The 26,420-nt window shown below is 39.9% G+C and overlaps 1 protein-coding gene across 1 annotated transcript in view; it reads right to left on the bottom strand.

Annotated features, from left to right (window-relative positions):
* The window catches only part of plcb3 (phospholipase C, beta 3 (phosphatidylinositol-specific)), a 141,566-nt gene extending 117,256 nt beyond the window's left edge, over positions 1-24,310 (bottom strand). The window contains exon 1 of the mRNA XM_061913741.1: positions 23,650-24,310. Within this exon, the coding sequence (XP_061769725.1) occupies positions 23,650-23,748 (99 nt within the window). The 5' untranslated portion in view covers positions 23,749-24,310. The remainder of the gene's footprint in view (positions 1-23,649) is intronic.
* Between the last annotated feature and the right edge of the window lie 2,110 nt (positions 24,311-26,420).

Below are 26,420 nucleotides of genomic sequence, written 5' to 3'. Positions count from 1 at the left end.
GCCAGATTTGAAGAGGATTGTTCAAGATAAGGAATGCCAGAAGTCTCACTAAGTAGCATAGTAAGAGAAAGATGTTATTGAAAATTATTCTATTATTGTTTGTGGAATTGCTTGAACTGAGAGTTTGTGTGTGTAAGACAGTGCACACAATGTTAACTGTTGAAAATTGCTGATATTATCATGTTGGTGAGGTTATTTTCATTAGATCTGGCTGAGCAGAGGTCTGTGTATGCGTGCATATATGATTAAAAGATGATGTTCATGTGTACCCATGTGTATGATGTGGCTCTTTGCAGTAACACAGATAAAAAAGTGGCTCTTTGTCTCTGAATAGTTGGCCACCCCTGCTATAGTAGGAAGGGTCTGTTTAAAAACGTCTCATCAGTCAACGAAACTGGACAACCAGACGTTACGATATTCAACCATAATCGACCGGGGATCTCCTCACACTTCTTTCAATGTCTAGGTAAAAGCTACAGTAGGATTTTTTTATAGCCACACAAAAACATGACAGTTTCATACCTGTTACTCAATGTAATTATTTCCCATTTTAAGACGGAGAGCACAAAAGGTTCAATGTTTGTTTATTGCAATTCAATTCACATTTGCACAGGATAGAAGGCAACACACAGCACAAGATACTAAGCAAGCTATAGAAATACTGTAGACTGAAGCCATACTTGTATTCAAACCCCGGCCGAGTCATACCAAAGACTATAAAAATGGGACCCATTACCTCCCTGCTTGGCACTCAGCATCAAGGGTTGGAATTGGGGGTTAAATCACCAAAAATGATTCCCGGGCGTGGCACCGCTGCTGCTCACTGCTCCCCTCACCTCTTAGGGGGTGAACGAGGGGATGAAGCAGTCTAGCACTGATGGGAAAAGCCAAGATGGCGCCAGTATGTGCTGTGGCTTGCCGTCTCTTGCTGTCAGCTCTGTTTGTTTTTGTGTTGTTCACGTTTTTTGTTGTTGTCCCTGTCAAATCACTGTTTGTGTAGGATCGCCAAACACTGTTGGATCTGTGTCCCTCTCACAAGGACATGATCAACTTCGATGTTGGTTTTTCGACGTCCAAGTCAGCGTTCTCACCTGGCCAGATTCCTGCTTTCCTTTTTCGCCCCCACCGGCGAAATCGCTACCTGCGCCGCGGCAAACGTGGCGGCCAGCTGGTGAGAGTTAGGGCACTCCTGGCCTGGCTTTCCGTGGCTTCCCGAAGGAGGTATGGTCCAGTACCTGGTTTCTTCCTGCACCCGCGTTCGCTGGATCCCGGCCGGGTCCTGGATTGTCCCAGTCGTCGGTGTGCAGGGGGAAGCCGCCCGCCTCGGTCCTGTTGTCCCCGCCCCAGGAGGCGCGGCGTGAATTCCCGCCACCTGCGGGCTGTGTGTCGGGCCCCACCTGGATTAGCAGTGGCCTTGGACGCGCCGGCCCCCGTTAAGTTCGGTCTTGTTAACGCAAGATCCTTGACAAACAAAACATTTATTCTGAAGGATTTATTCGTCTCCTGTGGACTGGACTTCCTCTGTGTGACGGAAACATGGCTGAGAGCCGGTGAGTCCGCCCCTCTTAATGAACTTTAATCACCGGAGTGCTCGTATTTTAATTCTCCGCGGTCGTCCGGCCGAAAAGGAGGAGGATTAGCAGTCGTTTTTAAAAATGACTTTAAATGCCGTCAGATCTGCCTGCAATCCTCCTTTTCAAGCTTCGAACTATGCATGTTTGAACTGGGTCTTTCTGATGTCGTCCTGTGTGCCGTCGTATATCGACCACCCAAGTACCACAAAGACTTTATAAATGACTTTTCTGAATTTCTGGCCGAAATCCTCCCCAAGTATGATCGTGTCCTAATTGTTGGTGATTTTAATATTCACACCTGCTGCCCAGATGAACCTTTATCCAGGAGCTTCCTGAATGTCATTGACTCTTTTAACTTTGTACAGTCAGTGTGTGGTTCAACACATGAACGCAGGCATACACTCGATTTAGTGCTCTCGTATGGTTTGTGTTTTAAATTTGGACATTTGTGACGCTGTGTTTTCTGATCATATGCCGATCCTGTTTGATATTCCCACTCAGTGTCCGGTTAAATTGTGCGCTCCGACTCAACTCTCTTGCATGTTTAATTCGTCGTCTCCTGCTCTTTTCTCCTCCATTTTTTCAACTTTTTGTGATGAGAATTCTGCTGCCTCTGTATGTCCGAAGACTGAAGAGTTGGTTTCTGAGTTACTTTATTTGTTTACAAACCCTGGACACGATCGCTCCTTTCAAGTGCCGCCGTTCTAAAGCCACGCCTCAGCCCTGGTTGAATGACGTCACTCGTGCAGCTAGGCGCGAATGTAGGAGAGCAGAGAGAAGATGGAAAAAGGACAGGCTGCATGTGTCCTTTGCCATTTTTAAAGAAAGCCTGCTTTTCTTTCAGATGACTGTAAAAGCAGAGATGAATATATATCTATCTCAGATTATATCTTCTAACTGTAACAACCCCAGAGTTCTGTTCAAAACTATTAACACGGTCTTTGATGCTCCCAAATCTGTTGGTTTTGATTCTTCTTTTGAATTCTGTGAAAATTGTCTCCATTTTTTCACTGACAAAATTGTGTCAACTAGAGCCAGTTTATCCCAGCCTTCATATGACCCTTCTGTTAATCTGCATTTCTCTTCTGTTTTCCATCAGTTTGAGCCGGTGTCCTTTTCTTTTTTAAATGACACAGTTAGTCATATGTGAAGCCCCCTGGTTCTCCTGCAGATGCCCTCCCACCTCGCCTGTTTAAGGAGGTATTTGCTACTATTGAATCAAGTGTCCTTAACATTATCAATAGTAGCCTCTCTTCTGGAATAGTTCCAGTAGAGTTTAAACATGCAGTGGTACGACCTCTACTTAAAAAAAACAAGCCTCGACCCCTCTTTCCTCTCTAACCTTAAACCTATCTCTAATCTTCCATACATTTCCAAAATATTAGAGAAGATTGTCTACAGTCAGTTGTTGCCCTTCTTAGAGGATAATGGTATCACTGAGCTGTTCCAGTCCGGTTTTAAAGCCCTCCACAACACAAAGTCAGCGCTTCTAAAAGTTTTTAACGATATCCTCCTGTCAACTGATTCTGGTAAATATGTCATACTGGCGCTTTTAGATCTGTCTGCTGCGTTCGACACCGTCGACCACGCCACCTGAATCACTCGTCTTGAGAACTGTGTGGGTATTAAGGGCGCCGCCCTCAACTGGGTCCGGTCGTACCTAGCCGACAGGAGTTTTTGTGTAAAAATAGACAGTTTAATGTGTTCCACAGCTCCTCTACCACACGGGGTCCCCCAGGGCTCAATCCTTGCCCCAATCCTATTTGCGCTCTACCTTCTCCCCCTTGGTTCTATTTTTAGGAAGTATGGTATTGCATTTCATTTTTATGCCGATGATTGCCAGATCTATTTTCCCATGGTACAAAATAACACGGTTCAACGTCTCATTGACTGCCTGCACAACATCAAAGCCTGGCTTTCAGCTAACTTCCTGAGTCTAAATAAAGACAAAACAGAAGTTATGTTGTTTGGTCCAAGTCGTTCTCCCTCCCCCAACATTGACCTTGGCACTCTGGCCCCGTATCTCAGCGACTGTGTCACAAACCTGGGGATAAAGTTCGACTCAGATTTTAAATTCGAAAAACAAATCAGCAGCGTCGTTCAAAAAAGCTTTTATCAATTACGCCAAATAGCGAAAGGAAAACCGCTTCTGTCAGGACATGAGCTGGAGAAATTAGTTCACGCCTTTATCTCGAATCATTTAGACTACTGCAATGTCCTGTATGTAGGCATTAGCCAGGCCTCCTTCGCCCACCTGCAGCTCGTGAAGAACTCTGCTGCTCGTCTGCTAACACAGACCCGCAGACGTGAGCACATCACCCCTATATTAGCGTCCCTTCACTGGCTCCCTGTGCGTTATCGAATCAATTTTAGACTCCTTCTTTTTGTTTTTAAATGTCTAAACAACCTTGCGCCAATATATCTCTCTGACCTCCTTCAGCCTTACTGCCCCACCCGATCCCTAAGATCAGCCGATCAGCTGCTACTGACGGTACCTGACACAAGGCTGAAGTTTAGAGGTGACAGAGCTTTCGCCGCTGCTGCTCCCAAGCTCTGGAACGACCTACCTCTGAGTGTTAGACAAGCCTCCTCTCTTCCTGTTTTTAAATCTCTCTTAAAAACTTACTTTTATTCCTTGGCTTTTAACACTGAGTGATATCCATCCTGCAAAGGCGCCCCATTATACACCTGCTGTGAACCTGTTTTTATGTTTTGTTTATTTATTTTGTATCATGTTCTGTTTGTGTTGTGTTGTTTGCTCGGTTCTCGTATTATCTTTTAACATGCCCATTGTACAGCACGTTGGCTACCCCTGTGGTAAATTTTAAATGTGCTTTATAAATAAAGTTGATTTGATTTGATGGGTCAAATGCAGAGGACTAATTTCACCACACCTAGTGTGTATGTGACAATCATTGGTACTTTAACTTTAACTTTTTATTGGATATTTCATACTCAGATTATCTAACAGAGCTGTTGCAGTAATTATGTTTTAACGACAATGACAAACTTAATACTAGCGCAAATCTTTCTTCCAGTGGCAAATGATATAGACTAGATAAATGAGTGCATTTTGAAAGACGCTGTAGTAAAATTCAGGAAAGGTACCAAGCTTTTACTTTGAAGCTTACATTGCACTGCGCAAGAAGTCACACTGTGCCCAGTTTAATGCCGTAAAACTAGTCAGTAGCTGGGTCGATGTTTTTTCTCGTGCTGCTCAGTTATAATAAGGACATTTACAATACTAGAACACATTTCAACACAAACGGACTAAATTTCAATAAAAATTACGTAATTTTTTTTGTGCACAAAAACTGTTGCCCATATCCAGTGTAGTACTTTTTCAGTCCCTTCAGAATGTTGCAGGCTTTCTTTTGTGATTGTCACAGCCGAAGATGCCGAATTTTGCTGTAGGTCAAGGTTGCTGCTTCTTTGTAACTGCTTTGTTTAACAACATTGTATCGACTTGTGATTGTAAGTGTTTTTGTAACCTTAACACCAAAAAGCACAGGATTTCAACACATCTAACAGAGTATGCTTTATTTGCACAGTTTGTGCACAAGCAGGTTAGAAAAAAAAATACCATGGTACCTCGGCTTACGAATGCCCTAGTGCAAAAGTTTTGGGTAAAAGAACTATTGCTCGACTAATTGTTATACTCTTGGTTGTGGGCAAAACTTGAGTTAGAAGCCTCCTCACCACTAGTTGGCAAAGTAAATGTCACAGTTGACTAAAATCTCCCGTTCTGTCCATTGCTTTAATTAGCAGTGGGCTGCCTAAGGGTGGAGGACAGAGTAAAACAACTTGCACTGAGCTTAGTCTATAAAATTCGCTACACATCCCTGATACTGAAGTACATGTCAAACTACTTCCATAACGTAAATGACGGCCTTAACCACAACACCAGGGGGAGCTCCACAAACCATGTTAAACACAGATTCCGATCTAACAAAGGTCTTAACTCATTCTCCTTCTATGCCACATCAATATGGAATGCACTCCCAAAAAGTGTAAAAGAAAGTGCTTCTCTACCCTCCTTCAAAACTGCACTTAAAGAACACCTCCGGAGCCACGGATTGCCGACCCCTGCCCTAGACTAACACCCTTGCACCACCACATCCCACCTCCCCGGATTCCAATTAATCAAATGTAAATAATCAAATGTATATACTTGTTCTTATGCTTTCTGAGCCCGCTATGTTCACTGCTCGCTGTACATATCCTACAAAGTCAGACCTACACTGTTTCAATGTCCATTTCTCAGATGATATTATTGTTGATGACTGAAGTGCTAATATCAACCAAACGTAAAAAGTCCATAAAAAGTACAATTTATATCTGGTCTAAAAAGAACAACATTATACAAATTAGAATTGTTGCTAAGGGAAAGATGTAGTGTACGCAGTGTAGTTTCAATATACTAGTTTTTAATCGAACAAAAGAAAAATGTGTTTACAATTATCTCTGTCATTGTAAACAAGCTTTCTTTAAAAGAAATAGGGGGGGGGGGGGGGGAATCGGAAGAAATAATAGAGACATTTATTTTAAAAAAAAAAAAATCTGGGATTTTATTTTTTGAGGGGCGGCATGGCGTAGTGGGTAAAGCAGCCGTGCCAGAAACCGCAGGGTTGCAGGTTCGCTTCCCACCTATTGACATCCAAATCGCTGCCGTTGTGTCCTTGGGCAGGACACTTCACCCTTGCCCCCGGTGCCGCTCACACTGGTGAATGAATGATGAATGAATGATTGGTGGTGGTCGGAGAGACTGAGGCGCTAACTGGTAGCCACGCTTCTGTCAGTCTACCCCAGGGCAGCTGTGGCTACTGATGTAGCTTACCACCACCAGGTGTGAATGAATAATGGATTCCCACTTCACTGTGAGCACTTTGAGTATCTAACAATAGAAAAGTGCGATATAAATCTAATCCATTATTATTATTATTATTATTATTATTACATCTCCTTCGTAAATGCTGTGCATTATTGTTACATTACTTCGGAAAACTACTCTAGCTGTTTGTAGTGCAATCTATTTTTTAGTTTGTAATAGGGGTGTAACGGTACACAAAAATTTCGGTTCGGTACGTACCTCAGATTGGAGGTCACGGTTCGGTTCATTTTCGGTACAGTAAGAAAACAACAAAATATAAATTTTTGGGGTATTTATTTACCAAATTTGTAAACAATGGCTTGATCCTTTTAACATTGGGAACACTATAATAATTCTGCCCACGTTAATCCACATTAAACTGCTTTAAGTTGTTGCTCAGATTAAATAAAATGACAACTTTTCTTCTACATATAAAAAGTGCAACATTAAACAGTTTCAAGTCAACTCCATCCATCCATCCATTTTCTACCGCTTATTCCCTTTCGGGGTCGCAGGGGGCGCTGGCGCCTATCTCAGCTACAATCGGGCGGAAGGCAGGGTACACCCTGGACAAGTCGCCACCTCATCGCAGGGCCAACACAGATAGACAGACAACATTCACACTCACATTCACACACTAGGGCCAATTTAGTGTTGCCAATCAACCTATCCCCAGGTGCATGTCTTTGGAAGTGGGAGGAAGCCGGAGTACCCGGAGGGAACCCACGCATTCACGGGGAGAACATGCAAAATCCACACAGAAAGATCACGAGCCTGGATTTGAACCCAGGACTGCAGGAACTTAGTATTGTGAGGCAGACGCACTAACCCCTCTGCCACCGTGAAGCCTTCAAGTCAACTCATCTTGCTTAATTTATTACAGCATTGTTGACTCTTATTATGTTAATGTTATATTTTTATCAACATGTGATAGCAGGCACCCTGCCATTCAAAACTAGACTCCTACATTACTAATGATTAATGTAACTATTGCTGAAAATTCATCCCTGACCACCATGGAGTTTATGTAGGCTTTATGATGCACTTAAATTATTTCATACACTATCAGAGACAGAAACTCTTCATTTAATATAATGTCCTTTTTTGCTGCTTCAACACACCTCAATCAACACTGTCCGTAACACACGCACACACGCGCGCACACACACGCACGCACACGCGCACACACGCATGCACACACACACAAACACACACACACACAGCAAAATGAGTTAACGTTTCGCTAAAAGCTAACTAGCCTTCACCTACAGCCAGGACTGCGAGTGAGCTGAGCTGCAGTTTGTTTCTAGAAGGTCAACGGGCTTATAGTGATGTTTAGAAAGTAGTTGACTTGGAATATAATTTGGGGAGAGTGCGTTGCTCCCCTGCTAAAGACCTATCTGCTCAACGTCGACACTGAAGCCTTGACGACATGCGCTCTGAATACGCACTGCTGATTGGCTTTGTATGTAACCAATCAGATTGTTGTGTGGGCGGGACAATGCAGGGTGCTGTGTACAGACACAGAGGCAGAATGGAGCGGAGCACCTTATTAAAACTTTAGCATAGGCGGCTACTTCATATGTACGTGTTGAACTCGTTCGGTATTCCTCCGCACCGAACCGAAACCCCCGTACCGAAACGGTTCAATACAAATACACGTACGGTTACACCCCTAGTTTGTAATATTTGTTTTATCTAGAAGTTAGTTTTTTTTTAATAAAGCCAATGTTAAAATTTTGAGTTATTAGTTTTTTGTAATTAATTTTAAGTATCAGTATGAACATTTGTTTGGCCAATACTGCTCTTGTAACCACTTAGTTTTGGAACGATACCCACATTTCGCCTATAACTAATGTATCCATCCATCCATCGATTTTATATACCACTTACTTTAAAACAAATGTAAAATATTAAAAATACAGTATAGTAAGTACTTTCACGCGGCCCTTTTTTTGCTGCAGCTGTTACATATACTGTAATGTTGTACATGGTAATTGGGATTTGTTATATATTATATATATGCAATTATATAAAAATATGATATAATAATATAGTATACAGTAACAGTATATATTATATACTGTATATACATTATGTAAATATTACATATATATTTTATATTGCTAGTATGGTAAATTTTTAGGTACATACGGTACATTTTTATTTTATTTTATACCTGCATTATCCTTTCCATCCTTACCCTTTATAATTGAGCTACTGCACGGAACAATTTCCCTTGTGTATCAATAAAGTTTGTCTAAGTAAGTCTTAGTACAATTCAACAGAATAGTATTTCGAACCACATATGTTACCACAAAGAGTAACCGAATATCAAAAGTGAATTAGCAAGTAGATAAATAATAGTTACACAAAAGTTAAAAAAAATAACTGGAAATGTTACTACATACGTCAGCAGCCAAAGTAGCCTTATGTAGCCTTTTTTGCAGCCTCTGTAACCCGTCTTAAACCCTTGTAATAACACTAATATGCCAACTAATGTATCATGCTATATAATAGACTGCAGTATACGGTACTTCATGATTTATATTTAGGCCATTTCACTCATTCTTAAATTATGATGATTCGTCAAAATGTGTGGGGAATAGGGATATAACGATCAACGTTATAAGGATAAACCGCGGTAAAAATCCCCACGGTTGGTATTACCTTTTTCAATTAAAATGATGTTTTAACCATTAACGATAACACTGATAAACTCAGGAACCGGCGGGACTGCTCATTTACTGTAGAAACAAGCTGGCATTAGCTGGCTTAAATGCTAACATGAATATGAGCGACGTTAACTAAGATATTCAATTGTGTACATTAGACCTACAAGCAGGGCTCTATTAGAACAGAGAGATTGATCCATACTCAAAGGAATATGACAACAAGAAGTGAATTTGCCCAAGACTCGTTTCTTTTTCTTTGTTATTAAAACATCAAAACGCCTAAAAATTAAAATGAAAGAAGATAAACATAATTAAACATCCCTCCATTTTCTACCGCTTATTCCCTATGGGTCACGGGGGGCGCTGGTGCCTATCTCAGCTACAATCAAACACTCAAATAAAAATAACATGGCTCTTAAGTAGCCAGGACTATATTACAGTGTCATACAACATGTTTCTACTGCCAAGAAAGTATATTGTGTGGCTATTAATTTGTTTATTGTATTTCGGTCTTTAAATCAAATTTGGTTATGAGTGTCTATGAGTACTTTTTGAGCACTTTTAACAATACGTAATGGTAATTTTTGTGACGATAGTCGCAATATAAAAGTTTCAATTTGTTACATTTATCTTCTTTTGACTCATTTTTTGTCTAAATTCATTCATGTTTCTGGTTATTGTTTTTATATTGATATCATCTTTATTGTGTATGTACTTTGTCATATTTTATTCATCATGGTACTTTATCGTCACAATATTGTTTGCCTTTGGTACACTATTGTGTATATTGTAGGCTGTTGGTTCTTTGTTTTTTTTTGCAAAAAAATCTATATATATTTTTAGATTGCTCTTTTTTATCTTCGGTATGAACATTATTATGTCACCTCCATGTTATTGTTTTTTTTGTTTTTTGTTGTTGATATTTTTGTATTACAAAATGTCATTATTGATCGTGTTGCTGTCACGGTTTGGTTGGGTCTTACTGCGCAACTCCGGACGAAAGCGTGAAGGTAGGACTTGATTTATTCTTTATAAATCATCCAAACTACCAAAATACAGGCAAAACAACAAAAAGGCAAGTGTTCCTAACACACGGGTAACTAAGACATAGAATAGGCTAGGAGGCAAGCAAAACAGGCTTAAATAGTGTCTCCTGATTACAAACAGGGGAGTCTCCCGAACAACAGCGGCAGGTGAAAATCATAAGTAACCATGGTGACTAAACTCAGCAGGTGCACAAACAGGAAATAAAGGAGTCCAAAACAAACAGAAAACACAAAACATAATCCAGACCACGGACCATGACAGTTGCACTGCATTGTAATATTTTGTTTTGTGATTGTGTGACGTTTTTTGCCTGGACCCCAGGAAGAATAGTCTCCACTGCAGTGTAGACAAGTGGGGATCCTTAATAAACTAAACTAAACTAAACATCCCTGGCAAAGAAGTTGAAGGGACGGGACAAACTTGCGAGGCGGTACATAATTCAAGGGTACTGGTTGAATTTGCATGAATTGGCAGGATCGCAAAATTGCTAAATCTTGAATGAGCTCTTTAGCAGTAAGTACAGATAAGTTAGTTGACATGGATGCTTTTTCCATATAATCAACACCGACTTAATAAGCAGAATCAACTTTATGATATTAATACAATTGAGGACTTGGTTAAAGCTGTCAAATCTTACCATTCACTGCTCAGTGTCTAACGCTGGAGAACAGCATGGAAATGCCACTAAGGCTATGTCTACACTAAGCCTGATAATCCTTTAAACAAATAATGATATAGCCTAAGCCTCATATCAGCCACACTAAATCATAATTTAAGGTTCCCCTCCTCGGATATTTCTTTTACATAGGTAAGTGCGCCGTCTATTTCTTGAATCTCCGGCTCTTAACTTTGTATGGACTCATTGATCGTTTACAAACTGAGTTGGGAGAGGAAGTGAGACCACAAAGACCGCGCCCCACACAGGAAGTGACATCAGAAAGAACGTGCCACAGCCAGCTTCATTTACACTTTTTGGAAACTTTTATTAGTAGATTGCACAGTACAGTAAATATTCCGTACAATTGACCACTAAATGGTAACACCCGAATAAGTTTTTCAACTTGTTGAAGTCGGGGTCCACGTTAATCAATTCATAACAACCCGTTTGGTAACTCGGTGGCAACCACTAGAACAGGGGTCGACAACCCGCGGCTCCGGAGCTGCATGCGGCTCTTTAGCGCCGCCCTAGTGGCTCTTTGGTGGAGCTTTTTCAAAAATATATGAAAAATGGAAATGATGTGGGGGAAAAAAACCATATCTTTTATTTCAATATTGTTTCTGTAGGAGGACAAACATGACACAAACCTCCCTAATTGCTATAAAGCACACTGTTTATATTAAACATGCTTCACTGATTCGCCAGAGTGGGAGAGTTTATATTTTTTTGTTAAACGTAATGGCAAGCCGATCGTTTTGTCCTACTAAATTTGGCGGTCCTTGAACTCACCCTAGTTTATTTACTTGCATAACTTTCTCTGAGTATCTCCGACGTGATTTATGCCACTTCTTTTTCTGTCTCATTTTGTCCACCAAACTTATAACGTTGCGCATGAATGCACAAAGGTGAGTTTTGTTGATGTTATTGACTTATGTGGAGTGTGCTAATCAGACATATTTGGTCACTGAATGACTGTAAGCTAATCGATGCTAACATGCTATTTAGGCTAGCTATATTGCATTACGATGCCTCATTTGTAGCTATATTTGAGCTCATTTAGTTTCCTTTAAGTCCTCATAATTCAATTTATATCTCATGACACACTATCTGTATGTAATATGGCTTTTAATTTTTTGCAGCTCCAGACAGATTTGTTTTTGTATTTTTGGTCCAATATGGCTCTTTCAACATTTTGAGTTGCCGACCCCTGCACTAGAAAGATGGAGGCGAATGCCCTTGTCTCTCCTTCTTGTACATGTACAGAGGCTTTTGAGAATCACATACAGTATCAATACATTAAGAGAAGGAAACGCGCAATTGTAGCTATTTCGGCTACTACAAATCTCAGACGGCAACATGTTGAGCGACGGTTTTGGATAAGGCCTGGAAGATCGGCAGCCTGGTGGGATATTTTTGTCACCGAGTGTGTTGTGTCAGAGGAACGGCAAGAGAACTTTCCAATGTCCAGGTCAGCTGTGACTCTACTTAGTGAAAAACTTAATCCTTGTGTCGAAGGCGAGACGACAATGCGGGCTCCCGTGGACAAGGGAAGACTACGAAAAATAGCAAATGCATTTGGACTCTCAAAGCAGACTATCAGTTATTGTCCACGATGTATGTCAACGTCTAGTTTTGTACTCCCTAACTATTGTGAAGCAATGAATTGGTTGTGGCCGTCAAAAATGACTGCCAATTTCAGCCTACAAGCACAGTGTCCTGTTGTTGGTTGTTGTAAAATGTTCTTTATCACATTGTTTACTTTCAAACGTCCATGAAAGATATGATTCATGTATGATGGCTCAGGTGTGATTCACTACAATAGTCTAACAGCTGCTAATGATGAGGCCAGCAAGTTTTACTGTTAAAAGAAATATTATAATAGTCTACATTGAAACACAGGGTAAGGATACACTTCCAGGTCAGAGGTAACTATGACGGACGCATTTTTTCGCGCATGCGTACTAAGTCGCATTGCGCCGGCGGACGGAGGTGGGAGGAGGTCATAGACCAGGGGTCTGCAACCCAAAATGATGAAAGAGCCATATTGGGCCAAAAATACAAAAAAAAAAAACTGTCTGGAGCCGCAAAAAATTAAAAGCCTTCTATAAGTGATATAATGAAGTCAACACATGAGTGTCTATATTAGCCTACAATTAAAATGGCCACGTGTCGCTGACACAAATCTTTGTTGACAGATATGTTGAAATGTAAAATTTATCCTGCACATTTTTACAACATTGGAGAATATTTTTAAAACGCAGGCTTTTCAAATTACTGGCTTAGAATGGCCAAAGGTATAGATGTGTGTGTCCAACTTAAATTAAACGGTAAGCTGTCTTCTAATGGAATTATAACAATCTTTGCAAGCTGGTTTACGTTTGCTGTGGTCTGGAACAACACGGCGCACAAACAACGATCAGACATGCAGCCAATATTACATACGGATAATATGTCATGAGAAATGCAGACATACATTAAATACAGAGGACATAAGTAAAAGAAATTAAATTAACTCTAATATACCTACTAGTGAGGCATAATGATGCAATATGTACATACAGCTAGCCTAAATAGCATAGTAGCATCGATTAGTTTGCAGTCGTGCACTGACCAAATATGCTTGATAAGCACTCAACACAAGTCAATAACATCAAGGAAGCATAAAATGTTTAGTGGACAAAATGAAACAAAGAATGAGTGGCATAAAATATCTATTTTTCTGGCATCGTTGAAGAATGTTATACATGAAAACAAACTACGGTGAGTTCAAAGACCGCCAAAATTAGTAGGAAAAAAAAGTGCTTTGTTTAATATAAACAGTGGGATTTCAAACAAATAGGAAGGTTTGTGTCACGCTGTCCTCCTACAGAAACCTTGTTAAAACAAAAATATATTTTTCCTAATCTTTTTCTATTTTCATACATTTTTTAAAAAGCTCCAGGGAGCCACTAGAGCGGCGTTAAAGTGCGGCAAGTTGCAGACGCCTGTCTTAGACGGTGGCATTGTTGTGTGGACATGGATAAGGTTAGGTGAGATTTACCCTGGATAACTTTATCCAGCTTATTGTGGAAGGGGCCTAAAATTAGTAAAAAGGCAAGCAATGTGTACTAAAACATGTCTAAAAGGATTCGTTGTCATTCGGGCCTTAAACAAAGTTAAGAGGTATTTTGGAAAAATGCCTATCACAAGTTCCCAGGGTATAAAGGTGTCCATCAAGAAGCCCTCAGAGGTTTCTTGTTTAAGCGTTTGTGAAGCTTTAACAACTTTAAATAACGATGTTGCAACGGCGCTTCATTGGCAGCGTTTCATCCCAACTCCAAGTTCGTTTTTTTTCCATTTTATTTGATTGATTCTAGCTCTTGTCGATGCATAAGAAGAATACATGCGTCTCTGTGTATCTTTGTACGCTTAATCATCAGCGTTTGCTGGGAATTCCAATGGCAAAGCGGACAGAGAGCGCGAGTGTGTGCGGGGATGGAGGAAATCAAAAGGACATGGCGGTTGTAGGCTCGCGTGACAAGAGGCTTCTTCTGGCTCATTGTTCCAATATGCTCAAGACAGGCCCACGTCCATGTCCATGTTCACGTCCACGGACACACAAATGTCACACACACACACACTCAGCCAGCCGCAGTGCTGCAAGCAAACTCTGTGAGTTGAAGCAAGCGAGCACATCATATGACGACTGTAAATAAGGAAGGATTGTGTGTTTGTTTACCGCTTCTAGCTACAAATGTCACACAAAATAAGAAAGTACCACGTACCGGCTTTACACTGTGTGCTACTTGTGGAAATCGTGGATGCCGTGACTGGAAGGCAGTCAAAGGTCCTGGTTACAACAAACTTTGCTGGTCCCACTCAGTGTTAGTAAAAACGGCTTTACATAACTTACTTTTAATTGTAACAAGTAATTTAATTAATTCGTTTTAAGTAGGTTACAGCGCTGTTACCGATGATGGGGTGGTATGTCAACAAGACAGAAGTGTCGGAAGCACAGAAAGTTCAATGCAATGACAAACTTTTTACTAATGAAAGCAATAACCAACACCACACTAAAATTAACTTGCTACTAAAGAACAAGAAGCAACAGCACACAGCAAACAACATGCAGGCATGCACACACTGACATGCACTACTACTACTACGAGGAAATAATAAACAACAAATCAATGACTAAAATAACAAACTTGCAATCCTAATGCACGTGCATTAGCTTTGGGTGTAGTTTTCTAATACTAGCGATTTTGATAGTGTTAGCTGCCATTGAATGTATATTCTGTCATAACAATAACATGACTGTAAATTGTTTGTTGCTTCGTTCGGACTACTTAGTGTATGTGTGCACACGCTCTCTGCGCATATGTGTTGGCGGGACAGGGTGAGTGACCGTGGTAAATACCAATCATTTTTATGGAGCCGGTAAAAATTTTCACTCCACAAACTTAGTAACTGTGAAAAATATAGACTATGGTTGTACGGTATAGTTAAAGTACCGCGATACTAATGAATCATATTCGGTACTATACCGCCTCTAAGAAGCACCGGTCCACTCCCAGCCCCACCCCACCGTCATCACGTCATTGCTGGATTTTACAAGCAGTGGAGCATGTTCGACAGCGCACAATCACGGAGTACTTACAAGCAGACAATGTTTGTGGACAGAAATAGGAGAACGGACGCATTTTGGCTTAAAAACAATAAATGTAAAGGTGAAGTTACAACACTAAAACGCCGTCAGGAAGATGTGCTTAAAGACATGGCTAGCGAGCTGGCGGCTAAAGTACAGCCGCAGTCAGCAGTGTTTTAGCTACTTCTAAATCACAAATCCTTGTCTACATGGCGACAAATAAAGTAAGTTTCTTACAAGTATCATCCCTGCAGGACGAGGAATAACTAAACATGCTTCACTACACACCGTAGCTCACCAGCGTCAAAATGTAAACAAACACTATTGGTGGATCTACACCTGACATCCACTGTAATGATACCAAGTAAAGGAGCGTATCCAGTCGATACGACTATGATTACATCAATATTTTTTAGCATCACAAAATCTTTTTTCTTTTTAAAAAAAAAAATCATATGTTTATGAACTCAGGAAAAATGTCCCTGGACACATGACGACTTTGAATATGACCAATGTATGATCCTGTAACGACCTGGTATCGGATTGATACCTATATGTGTAATATCATCCAAAACTAATGTAAAGTATCAGACAACAGAAGAATAAGTGATTAGCATATTTTAACAGAAGTGTAGATAGAACATCTTATAAGAGAAAGTAGGCAGATATTAACAGTAAATGAACAAGTAGATTAATAATTCATTTTCTACCACTTGTCCTCAATTCAATAATTTTGACAAAATAATAGAATGGAAAATGACAATGTGTTACTGCATATGTCAGCAGCTAAATTAGGAGCCTTTGTTTGCTTGCTTACCACTAAAAGACAAGCTGTCTATTATGTTCACTATTTTATTTATGGACCAATTTGCAAGAAGAAAAAAATGTTTAATGTACCCTAAGATTTTTGTTTGAATAAAGCCAACATTGTGGAGTGCAAACTTGCAATAGGAAAAGCCAATAATGCAATTTTTTTGTGGTCCCCTTTATTTAGAAAAGTATCAAAAAGTACTGAAAAGTATCAAAATACATTTCGGTACCAATACCGGTACCAAAATATTGGTATTGGGACAACACTAATATACACCATTTTAACACAAATGTGTTCTGTTGCACCACTCATGGTAACACACGCTAGCCAATGGCGTTTTTGATATACATAATTTTCTGCTTTGAAAAATGCAACTGTGAGCAAGATGCAAACAGCCCCTTTAAGCTAAAGGCATGAGAGCCAATTTTCTGCCTAAATTAAATGTATTGCATTCTTTCCAGTTTATTCCAAAGTATATTATTAAAGGCCTACTGAAATGAGATAGTCTTATTCAAACAGGGATAGCAGGTCCATTCTATGTGTCATACTTGATCTTTTCGCGATATTGCCATATTTTTGCTGAAAGGATTTAGTAGAGAACATCCACGATAAATTTCGCAACTGGAGAAAAGCCCTGCCTCTACCGGAAGTCGCAGACGATGACGTCACACGTGGGGGGCTCCTCACATATTCACATTGTTTTTATTGGGAGCCTCCAACAAAAAGTGCTATTCGGACCGAGAAAACGACAATTTCCCCATTAATTTGAGCGAGGATGAAAGATTCGTGTTTGAGGATATTGATAGCGACGGACTAGAGAAAAAAATAAAAAATAAATACAAAAAAAATAAAAACGCAATTGCAATTGCGTTGCATTGAGACAGATTCATATGTTTTTAGAGACATTTACTAGGATACTTCTGGGAAATCCCTTATCTTTCTATTGTGTTGCTAGTGTTTTAGTGAGTTTCACAGTACCTGATAGGCGGAAGTGTACGTCCACGGCCGGGTGTTGAAGCGCAGTGTCTCGGGGAAGTCGACGGCAATTGTACGGGAGGCGCAAGCTCAGCTGATATATGCGGTAAGTGGCCACTTTTTAACCACAATTTTCTCACCGAAACCTGCTGGTTGACAAGTGGTCGGGATTCATGTCCGCTGTGATGCATAGGAAAGTTTCAACTCCGTGAATTTTAAACATGGAATCACCGTGTGTTTGTGTGGCTAAAGGCTAAAGCTTCCCAACTCCATCTTGCTACTTTGACTTCTCCAATATTAATTGAACAAATTGCAAAAGATTCAGCAACACAGATCTCCAAAATACTGTGTAATCATGCGGTTAAAGCAGGCGACATTTAGCTGTGTGTGTGCATAGCGCTCATACTTCCTAAAAACCTGTGACGTCTTGCGTACACGTCATCATTACACGACGTTTTCAAGACGAAACTCCCGGGAAATTTAAAATTGTAATTTAGTAAACTAAAAAGGCCGAATTGGCATGTTTTGCAATGTTAATATTTCATCATTGATATATAAACTATCAGACTGTGTGGTGGGTAGTAGTGGGTTTCAGTAGACCTTTAATTTAATGTGATTCCTACATGTATATGCACTTCATGTGTATGTATAATTTGTGGAAAATATAAGTAGACCACCACAAGTTATTTTTTCACCTCTAATTCAAAAGACTGTTTATATTGTTGGCAAACTAATTTCCAACATTCAGGGAGGGCAGAATATAGTGTTGCCTGTGTTACATTTTACAATAGGCAGCAACATATAACGGCACAAAACAATGTATATACACGTAAAACATTTGTTTAGCATTTTCAAAGATGATAATATGCATCATTGCCTATAAAATTAATCATGAAGTCATAAATATGATGATTATAGTGATAGACCACGCCCCCTGTACGCCCCAAACCACACTCCCACTACCACATACAGTACAGGCCAAAAGTTTAGACACACCTTCTCATTTCAATGTGTTTTCTTTATTTCCATGACTATTTACATTGTAGGTTTTCTCTGAAAGCATCAACACTATAGCTCAGTGGTTCTCAAATGGCGGTATGCGTACCCCTGTGAGTACTTGAAGGTATGCCAAGGGGTACGTGAGATTTTTCACAAATATTCCAAAAATAGCAAAAATTCAAAAATCCTTCGTAAATATATTTACTGAATAATATGAATGGGAGTTCATAAACTGTGAAAAGAAATACAACAATGCAATATTCAGTGTTGACAGCTAAATTTTTTGTGGACATGTTCCATAAATATTAATGTTAAAGATTTAATTTTTGCAAAGAAAAGTTTAGAATTAAGTTCATGAATCCAGATGTATCTCTAATACAATCTCCAAAGAGGGCACTTTAAGTTGATGATTACTTCTACAGTATGTGTAGAAATCTTTATTTAAAATTGAATCACTTGTTTATTTTTTAACAAGTTTTTAGTTATTTTTATATCATTTTTGTTCCAAATAGTTCAAGAAAGACCACCACAAATGAGCAATATTTTGCACTGTTATACAATTTAATGAATCAGCAACTGCTGACATAGTGCTGTATTTTACTTCTGTATCTCTTTTTTTCAACCAAAAATGCTTTGCTCTGATTAGGGGGTACTTGAAATACAAAAACGTTCACAGGGGGTACATCACTAAAAAAAGGTTGAGAACCACTGCTGTAGATGAACACATGTGGAGTTATGTACTTAACAAAAAAAGGTGCAATAACGTAAAACCTGTTTCATATTGTAGTTTCTTCAAAATAGCCACCCTTTGCTTTTATTACTGCTTTGTACACTCTCTGCATTCTCTCGATGAGGGTAAAGCACAACTGTGAAGTGAAAACCATTTCAGGTGACTACCTTTTGACGCTCATCGAGAGAATGCCAAGTGTGTGTGAAAAAGTAATCAGAGAAAACGGTGGCTATTTTGAAGAAACTAGAATATAAAACATGTTTTTAGGTATTTCACCTTTTTTGTTAAAGGGAAACATTATCACCAGACCTATGTAAGCGTCAATATATACCTTGATGTTGCAGAAAAAAGACCATATATTTTTTTAACCGATTTCCGAACTCTAAATGGGTGAATTTTGGCGAATTAAACGCCTTTGTATTATTCGCACTCGGAGCGATGATGTCACAACGTGACGTTACATAGGTAGTCAATCCGCCATTTTCTCAAACACATTACAAACACCAAATCAAATCAGCTCTGTTATTTTCCGTTTTTTCGACTGTTTTCCGTACCTTGGAGACATCATGCCTCGTCGGTGTGTTGTCGGAGGGTGTAACAACACGATCAGGGACGGATTCAAGTTGACTTATGTGGAGTGTGCATCGATTAGCACGGCATGCTAAATGCACACCCACATTTAATGCCAAACAAACACTTACCAATCGACGGATTTAAGTTGCTCCAGTGTCACAAGATGTGAAAGTCCCGATCGTTTGGTCTGCACATTTTACCGGCGATGCTAAGGCAGACATGGCACAGAGATGTATGGATATCCTGCGACACTCAATCGTTGGTTGGAAGGCGATCGCCGAATAGCGTCAATAGCTATTCGTTCAATAGCTTCAGTTTCTTCTTCAATTTCATTTTCGCTATCTGCCTCCATACTCCAACCATCCGTTTCAATACATGCGTAATCTGTTGAATCGCTTAAGCCGCTGAAATCCGAGTCTGAATCCGAGCTAATGTCGCTATATCTTGCTGTGCTATCCGCCATGTTGTTTGTATTGGCATCACTGGATGACGTCACAGGAAAATGGACGGTGGCTTCACAGATAGCGAAAATCAGGAACTTTAAAGCCTTTTTTCGGAATATTCCATGATGGGTAAAATTTTGAAAAAAACTTTGAAAAACAAAATAAGCTACTGGGAACTGATTTTTATTGGTTTTAACCCTTCTGAAATTGTGATAATGTTCCCCTTTAAGTATGTAACTCAACATTTGTTCATTCATAGTTCTGATGCCTTCAGTGACAATCTACAATGTAAATAGTCATGAAAATAAAGACAACGCGATGAATGAGAAGGAGTGTCCAAACTTTTGGCCTGTACTGTACATATAGTGGCAATCTGGTGGAAAAGAAGAAGAAGATGAATCCTGCCCAAACAGACAAACAGCTCTCATGAAACATCTCTAAACTGCATATGCCAGATACGTATTTTAATTTAGTTTTTTTTAAATAACGCATTAATTACTTTTATTTACATATGCCAGATACGTATTTTAATTTTGTTTTTTTAAAATAACGCATTAATTACTTTTATTTATTAAAGAGTAATTCCGATACTACTTTTTGGTAAAGTAACGAGAAACTATAATTAATTTTTTAAAGTTATTTTACAAACACTAGTCCCACCCTATGTTGCGTGCGTTTATCAGAATCAACAACTGCGCGACCTGCTTTCTGTCACCAATAAGACATGATAGCAAGTGGAAAAAACATTTTATGGTGCCATAACATCTTTACATAATGTGTTTTAATTCTATACTCCCACACACACAAACACACACAACCCAGTTGTAAACCGAAGACAGGGAGGTTATGACTTGTAGTTTGAGCCTATCAATCAGCAGCCCAGTTAATCATTGACGGTCACACACACACACACACACACTTCAGTTGTCCGCATAGAAGCCTGCCTTTCAAAATGACCTCGACACGCACACTTATGCACGAAAATGGGCACATGCCAGGGTTGCCACACTAACAATACAGTACTAATACTTGTGTTGTATCCAAAAAGGGACATTTAGAACGATAACAATCCTCAAAAAAAAAAATTTAAAAAAAAAATATATATATATATATACATATATATAATAACGGACAAGTGGTAAATGGATGGATATATATATATATATATATATATATATATATATATATATATAATAACGGACAAGTGGTAAATGGATGGATTTATATAATATATATATATATATATATATATATATATATAGATATATATCTATATCTATATATATATATATATATATATATATATATATCTATATATATATATATATATATACACTAGGGTTGTACGGTATACTGATGTTAGTATAGTACCGCGATACTAATGAATCATATTTGGTACTATACCGCCTCTGAAAAGTATCGGTCCACCATCCCGCCGTCGTCGTCATGTCATTGCTGGTTTTACATGCAGAGGAGCATGTTCAGCAGTGCACAATCACAGCGTACTTACAAGCAGACACAGTGTGTGGACAGAAAAGGGAGAACAGATGTATTTTGGCTTAAAAATTGAAGACAAAAGTGAAGTTATAACACTGACACGCCCTTAGAAAAAAGTGTTTTAAGACATGGCTAGCGAGCTAGCGGCTAAAGTGCAGCTGCTGTCAGCAGTGTTTTAGCTACTTCTAAATCACTAATCCTTGTCTCCATGGCGACAAAGTAAGTTTCTTACAAGTATCATCCCTGCAGGACGAGCAATAGCTAAACATGCTTCACTACACACCGTAGCTCACCGCCGTCAAAATGTAAACAAACGCCACGGGTGGATCTACACCTGACAACCACTGTAATGATACCAAGTACAGGAGCATATCTAGTCGATACTACTATGATTACGTCGATATTTATTACTGCATACGTCAGCAGAATAAATTAGGAACCATTGTTTGTTTACTTACTAATAAATGACGAGTTGTCTCGTAGGTTCTCTATTTTATTTAAGGACAAATTTGCAATAAGAAACATGTTTAAAGGCCTACTGAAACCCACTACTACCCACCACGCAGTCTGATTTCCCACCACGCAGTCTGATAGTTTATAAATCAATGATGAAATATTAACATTGCAACACATGCCAATATGGCCTTTTTAGTTTACTAAATTGCAATTTTAAATTTCCCGGGAGTTTTTTCTTGAAAACGTCGCGTAATGATGACGTGTACGCTTGACGTCACGGGCTGTTAGGAAATATGAGCGCAGCGCACACACACAGCTAAAAGTCGAGTGCTTTAACCGCATAATTACACAGTATTTTGGAGATCTGTGTTGCTGAATCCTTTGCAATTTGTTCAATTAATACTGGAGAAGTCAGAGTAGAAAGATGGAGTTGGGAAGCTTTAGCCTTTAGCCACACAAACACACAGTGATTCCTCGTTTAAAATTCACGGAAGTGAAACTTTACTATGGATCACAGCGAACATGGATCCCGACTGAATGTCAACCAGCAGGTTTCGGTGAGAAAATTGTGGTAAAAAGTCGCTTCTTACCGGAGATCAGCTGAGCTTGTGCCGCCCATAAAGCTGCCGTCGACTACCCTGAGACATTGGCGTCAAGACAACCGTGGACACACACCTCCGACTATCAGGTACTGTTAAACTCACTAAAACACTAGCAACACAATAGAAAGATAATGGATTTCCCAGAATTATCCTAGTAAATGTGTCTAAAAACATCTGAATCCGTCCCAATGCAATCGCGTTTTTTTTTTAACTTTTTTTTTTGTTTTTTTGTAGTCCGCTATCAATATCCTCAAACACGAATCTTTCATCCTCGCTCAAATTAATGGGGAAATTGTCGTTTTCACGGTCCGAATAGCTGTTTTTGTTGGAGGCTCCCATTAAAAACAATGTGAAGATGTGAGGAGCCATCAACATGTGACGTCATCGTCTGCGACTTCTGGTAGAGGCAAGGCTTTTCTGTTAGCAAGCAAAAGTTGCAAACTTTATCGTGGATGTTCTCTACTAAATCCTTTCAGCAAAGATATGGCAATATCGCGAAATGATCAAGTATGACACATAGAATGGACCAGCTATCCCCGTTTGAATAAGAAATTCTCATTTTGATAGGCCTTTAATGTACCCTAAGATTTTTTTGTTTAAATAAAACCAATAATGACATTTTTTGGGGTCCCATTTAGTTAGAAAAGTACCAAATTATATTGGTATCGGGACAACACTATTATATATATCTCAGTATGATGCAATCAATCACAACTTATTTTGATTGATGCCTGTCCAACAAATCAGTGCATGACGTCATGGTGTGCAGGTGTACCCCACCCCTCCCAGGTGAGTAGGCGTTCACACAGGTGGTTCGCTAAGGCAGAAGGGGTGTCATGTGGAGCCAACATGAGCCGGAGTAGAACCGGCTCAACAAGAACGGAGCACACCAAGTTGTGCTGCCTTGCCTCCTGGCAACTGTCGGGGAACTTTCTAGTCGTGGAACTGACTCAAACACGCACACGCTCGCCAATAAAGGAGGTTCGCACACCTGCACATCGCGCCCCACATAAGAAGACTTTGTCAGGCCTGCCTCGTCACGAACCCCCGCGGACACCCACTGGTGGATCTGCCAAACACATTCACGCACACAAAGTCGAAATAAAGCTCACCTCGTCCCATTTGATGAACTTCCCGCCCATCTTTAGCAACGGGTGGACGGACACGGGTTTGAGTTGCAACGCGTGGACTCCGGGCTTGGCCCCGGCCATGGTGAGGTTACTCTGCCCGGTGCCAACGCCTCAACCGCGGCTAAGGCGTGCGGCTGTCCTCGGGGAGGTGCTGGGGCGGGAGGGAGGGGGAAGAGAATTGCCGCTTTCGTCTTCGCTTCCTCCTACGCCTGCGACCCACGGCGCTGTCGCGACTCTTCCGGGGAGCGCCTCGGAGGGAGGAGGGCGGGTGCTGCCGAGTCCTGCGGGCCACAAGTCACTGGCGGAGAGTGGCGAGGAACAGAAACATGACGACGAGAACCAAGGACGCCGACGCTCAAGGACGGCAACTCCGCTGCTCCGGGCGCGTCCACACCGGCGAGGGCGCGCGCACAAGTCCCAAGTTTTATTGCGGGTCGCCGGGTGGGAGGGAGAGGGTGGAGGGGGGGCTTGACCCCGCTCTGTTTATTTGTGCGGGATCCTTTAATCGCGCACTTGAGCCCTACGGAGAGATCCTTTCCTTCCTTCCTCCCATCTGCTCGGCCCTTTCACTCTCTCCCTCGCTCGCTCGTCTCAAGTCCTCCTCCCTCGTCTCTCCTCCCAGCATGTTTTCTGTGGGCCTGGAGAAAACGAAAAAAAAAAAAAAGAGATAGAAGTTGAGAATTTTTTTTAAAGGGGCGTGGCTCTTTTAACCCCCTCCCTTTTGTGGCCCCTTAAGTGTCATTGACTGCATGAAAATGTTCTTTCTTTTTTATCTGCTGTCATAAAAGTCCTTAATGAGGGGAGGGGGGAAGCCCTGATATGACGTCACACTTTCTTCTTTTTTTTTTATTCGTTATTTATTTAGATCAGTGGTTCTCAACCTTTTTTCAGTGATGTACTCCATGTGAAAACATTTTTAATTCAAGTACTCCCCGATCATATTTAGTTGAAAAAAAGATATAAAGAAGTAAAATACAGCAATACGTCATCAGTTTCTGATGTATTAAATTGTAAAACAGTGCAAAATATTGCTCATTTTTAGTGTTTTTTCTTAAACTATTTGGAAAAAAAGATATAAAAGTAACTAAAACCTTGTTGAAAGATAAACATGTGATTCATTTATAAATAAACATTTCTACACATAGAAGTAATCATCAACTTAAAGGCCTACTGAAATGAGATGTTCTTATTTACACGGGGATAGCAGGTCCATTCTATGTGTCATACTTGATCATTTCGCGTTATTGCCATATAATTTATGCTGAAAGGATTTAGTAGAGAACATCCATGATAAATTTCGCAACTTTCGGTGCTAAGAGAAAAGCCCTGCCTTTACCGGAAGTCACAGACAATGACGTCACATGTTGATGGCTCCTCACATATTCGCATTGTTTTTAATGGGAGCCTCCAACAAAAAGTGCTATTCTGACCGAGAAAACGACAATTTCTCCATTAATTTGAGCGAGGATGAAAGATTTGTGTTTGAGGATATTGATAGCGACAGACTAGAAAAAAAAAACGTGATTGCATTCGGACGGATTCAGATGTTTTTAGACACATTTACTAGGATAATTCTGGGAAATCCCTTATCTTTCTATTGTGTTGCTAGTGTTTTAGAGAGTTTAACAGTACCACAATTTTCTCACCGAAACCTGCTGGTTGACATTCCGTCGTGATTCGTGTTTGCTTGACCGCTTTGAACCATAGGAAAATTTCACCTACAGGAATTTGAAACAAGGAATCACCGTGTGTTTGTGTGGCTAAATACTAAAGCTTCCCAACTCCATTGTTCTACTTTGACTTCTCCAATATTAATTGAACAAATTGCAAAAGATTCAGCAACACAGATCTCCAAAATACTGTGTAATTATGCGGTTAAAGCAGACGACTTTTAGCTGTGTGTGTGTGCAGCGCTCATATTCAGCCCGTGACATCAAGCGTACACGTCATCATTACGCGAAGTTTTCAAGAAAAAAGTCCCGGGAGATTTAAAATTGCAATTTAGTAAACTAAAAAGGCCATATTGGCATGTGTTGCAATGTTAATATTACATCATTGAAATATAAACTATCAGACCGCGTGGTGGGTAGTAGTGGGTTTCAGTAGGCCTTTAAAGTGCCCTCTTTGGGGATTGTAATAGGGATCCGTCTGGATTCATGAACTTAATTCTAAACATTTCTTCGCAAAAAAAGACCTCTTTAACGTCAATATTTATGGAACATGTCCACAAAAAAATCTATCTGTCAACACTGAATATTGAATTGTTGTATTTTTTTTCACAGTTTATGAACTTACATTCATATTTCGTTTAAGTATTATTCAATAAGAATGTTTATAAAGGATTTTTGAATTGTTGCTATTTTTAAAATATTTTTTCAAAAATCTCATGTACCCCTTGGCATACCTTCAAGTACCCCCAGGGGTACGCGTACCCCCATTTGAGAACCACTGATTTAGATCAATGGTGTCAAGCTCATTTTAGCTCAGGAGCCGCCTGGAGGAAAATCCATCCCCAAGTGGACCATAATGGTAAAATCATGGCATGATGAGTATAAGCATTTAAAGGGGATAGCAGGTCCATTCTAAGTGTCATACTTGATCATTTTGCGATATTGCCATATTTTTGCTGAAAAGATTTAGTAGAGAACATCCACGATAAAGTTCGCAACTGGAGAAAAGCCCTGCCTCTACCAGAAGTCGCAGACGATGACGTCACATGTTGATGGCTCCTCATATATTCACATTGTTTTTAA

Source organism: Nerophis ophidion, linkage group LG10 (assembly GCF_033978795.1).
Source record: "Nerophis ophidion isolate RoL-2023_Sa linkage group LG10, RoL_Noph_v1.0, whole genome shotgun sequence".
NCBI classification, from domain to species: Eukaryota; Metazoa; Chordata; class Actinopteri; order Syngnathiformes; family Syngnathidae; genus Nerophis; species Nerophis ophidion.
The sequence above is the reverse complement of the archived record's forward strand: the minus strand, read 5'-3'. Positions and strand labels throughout refer to the sequence as shown.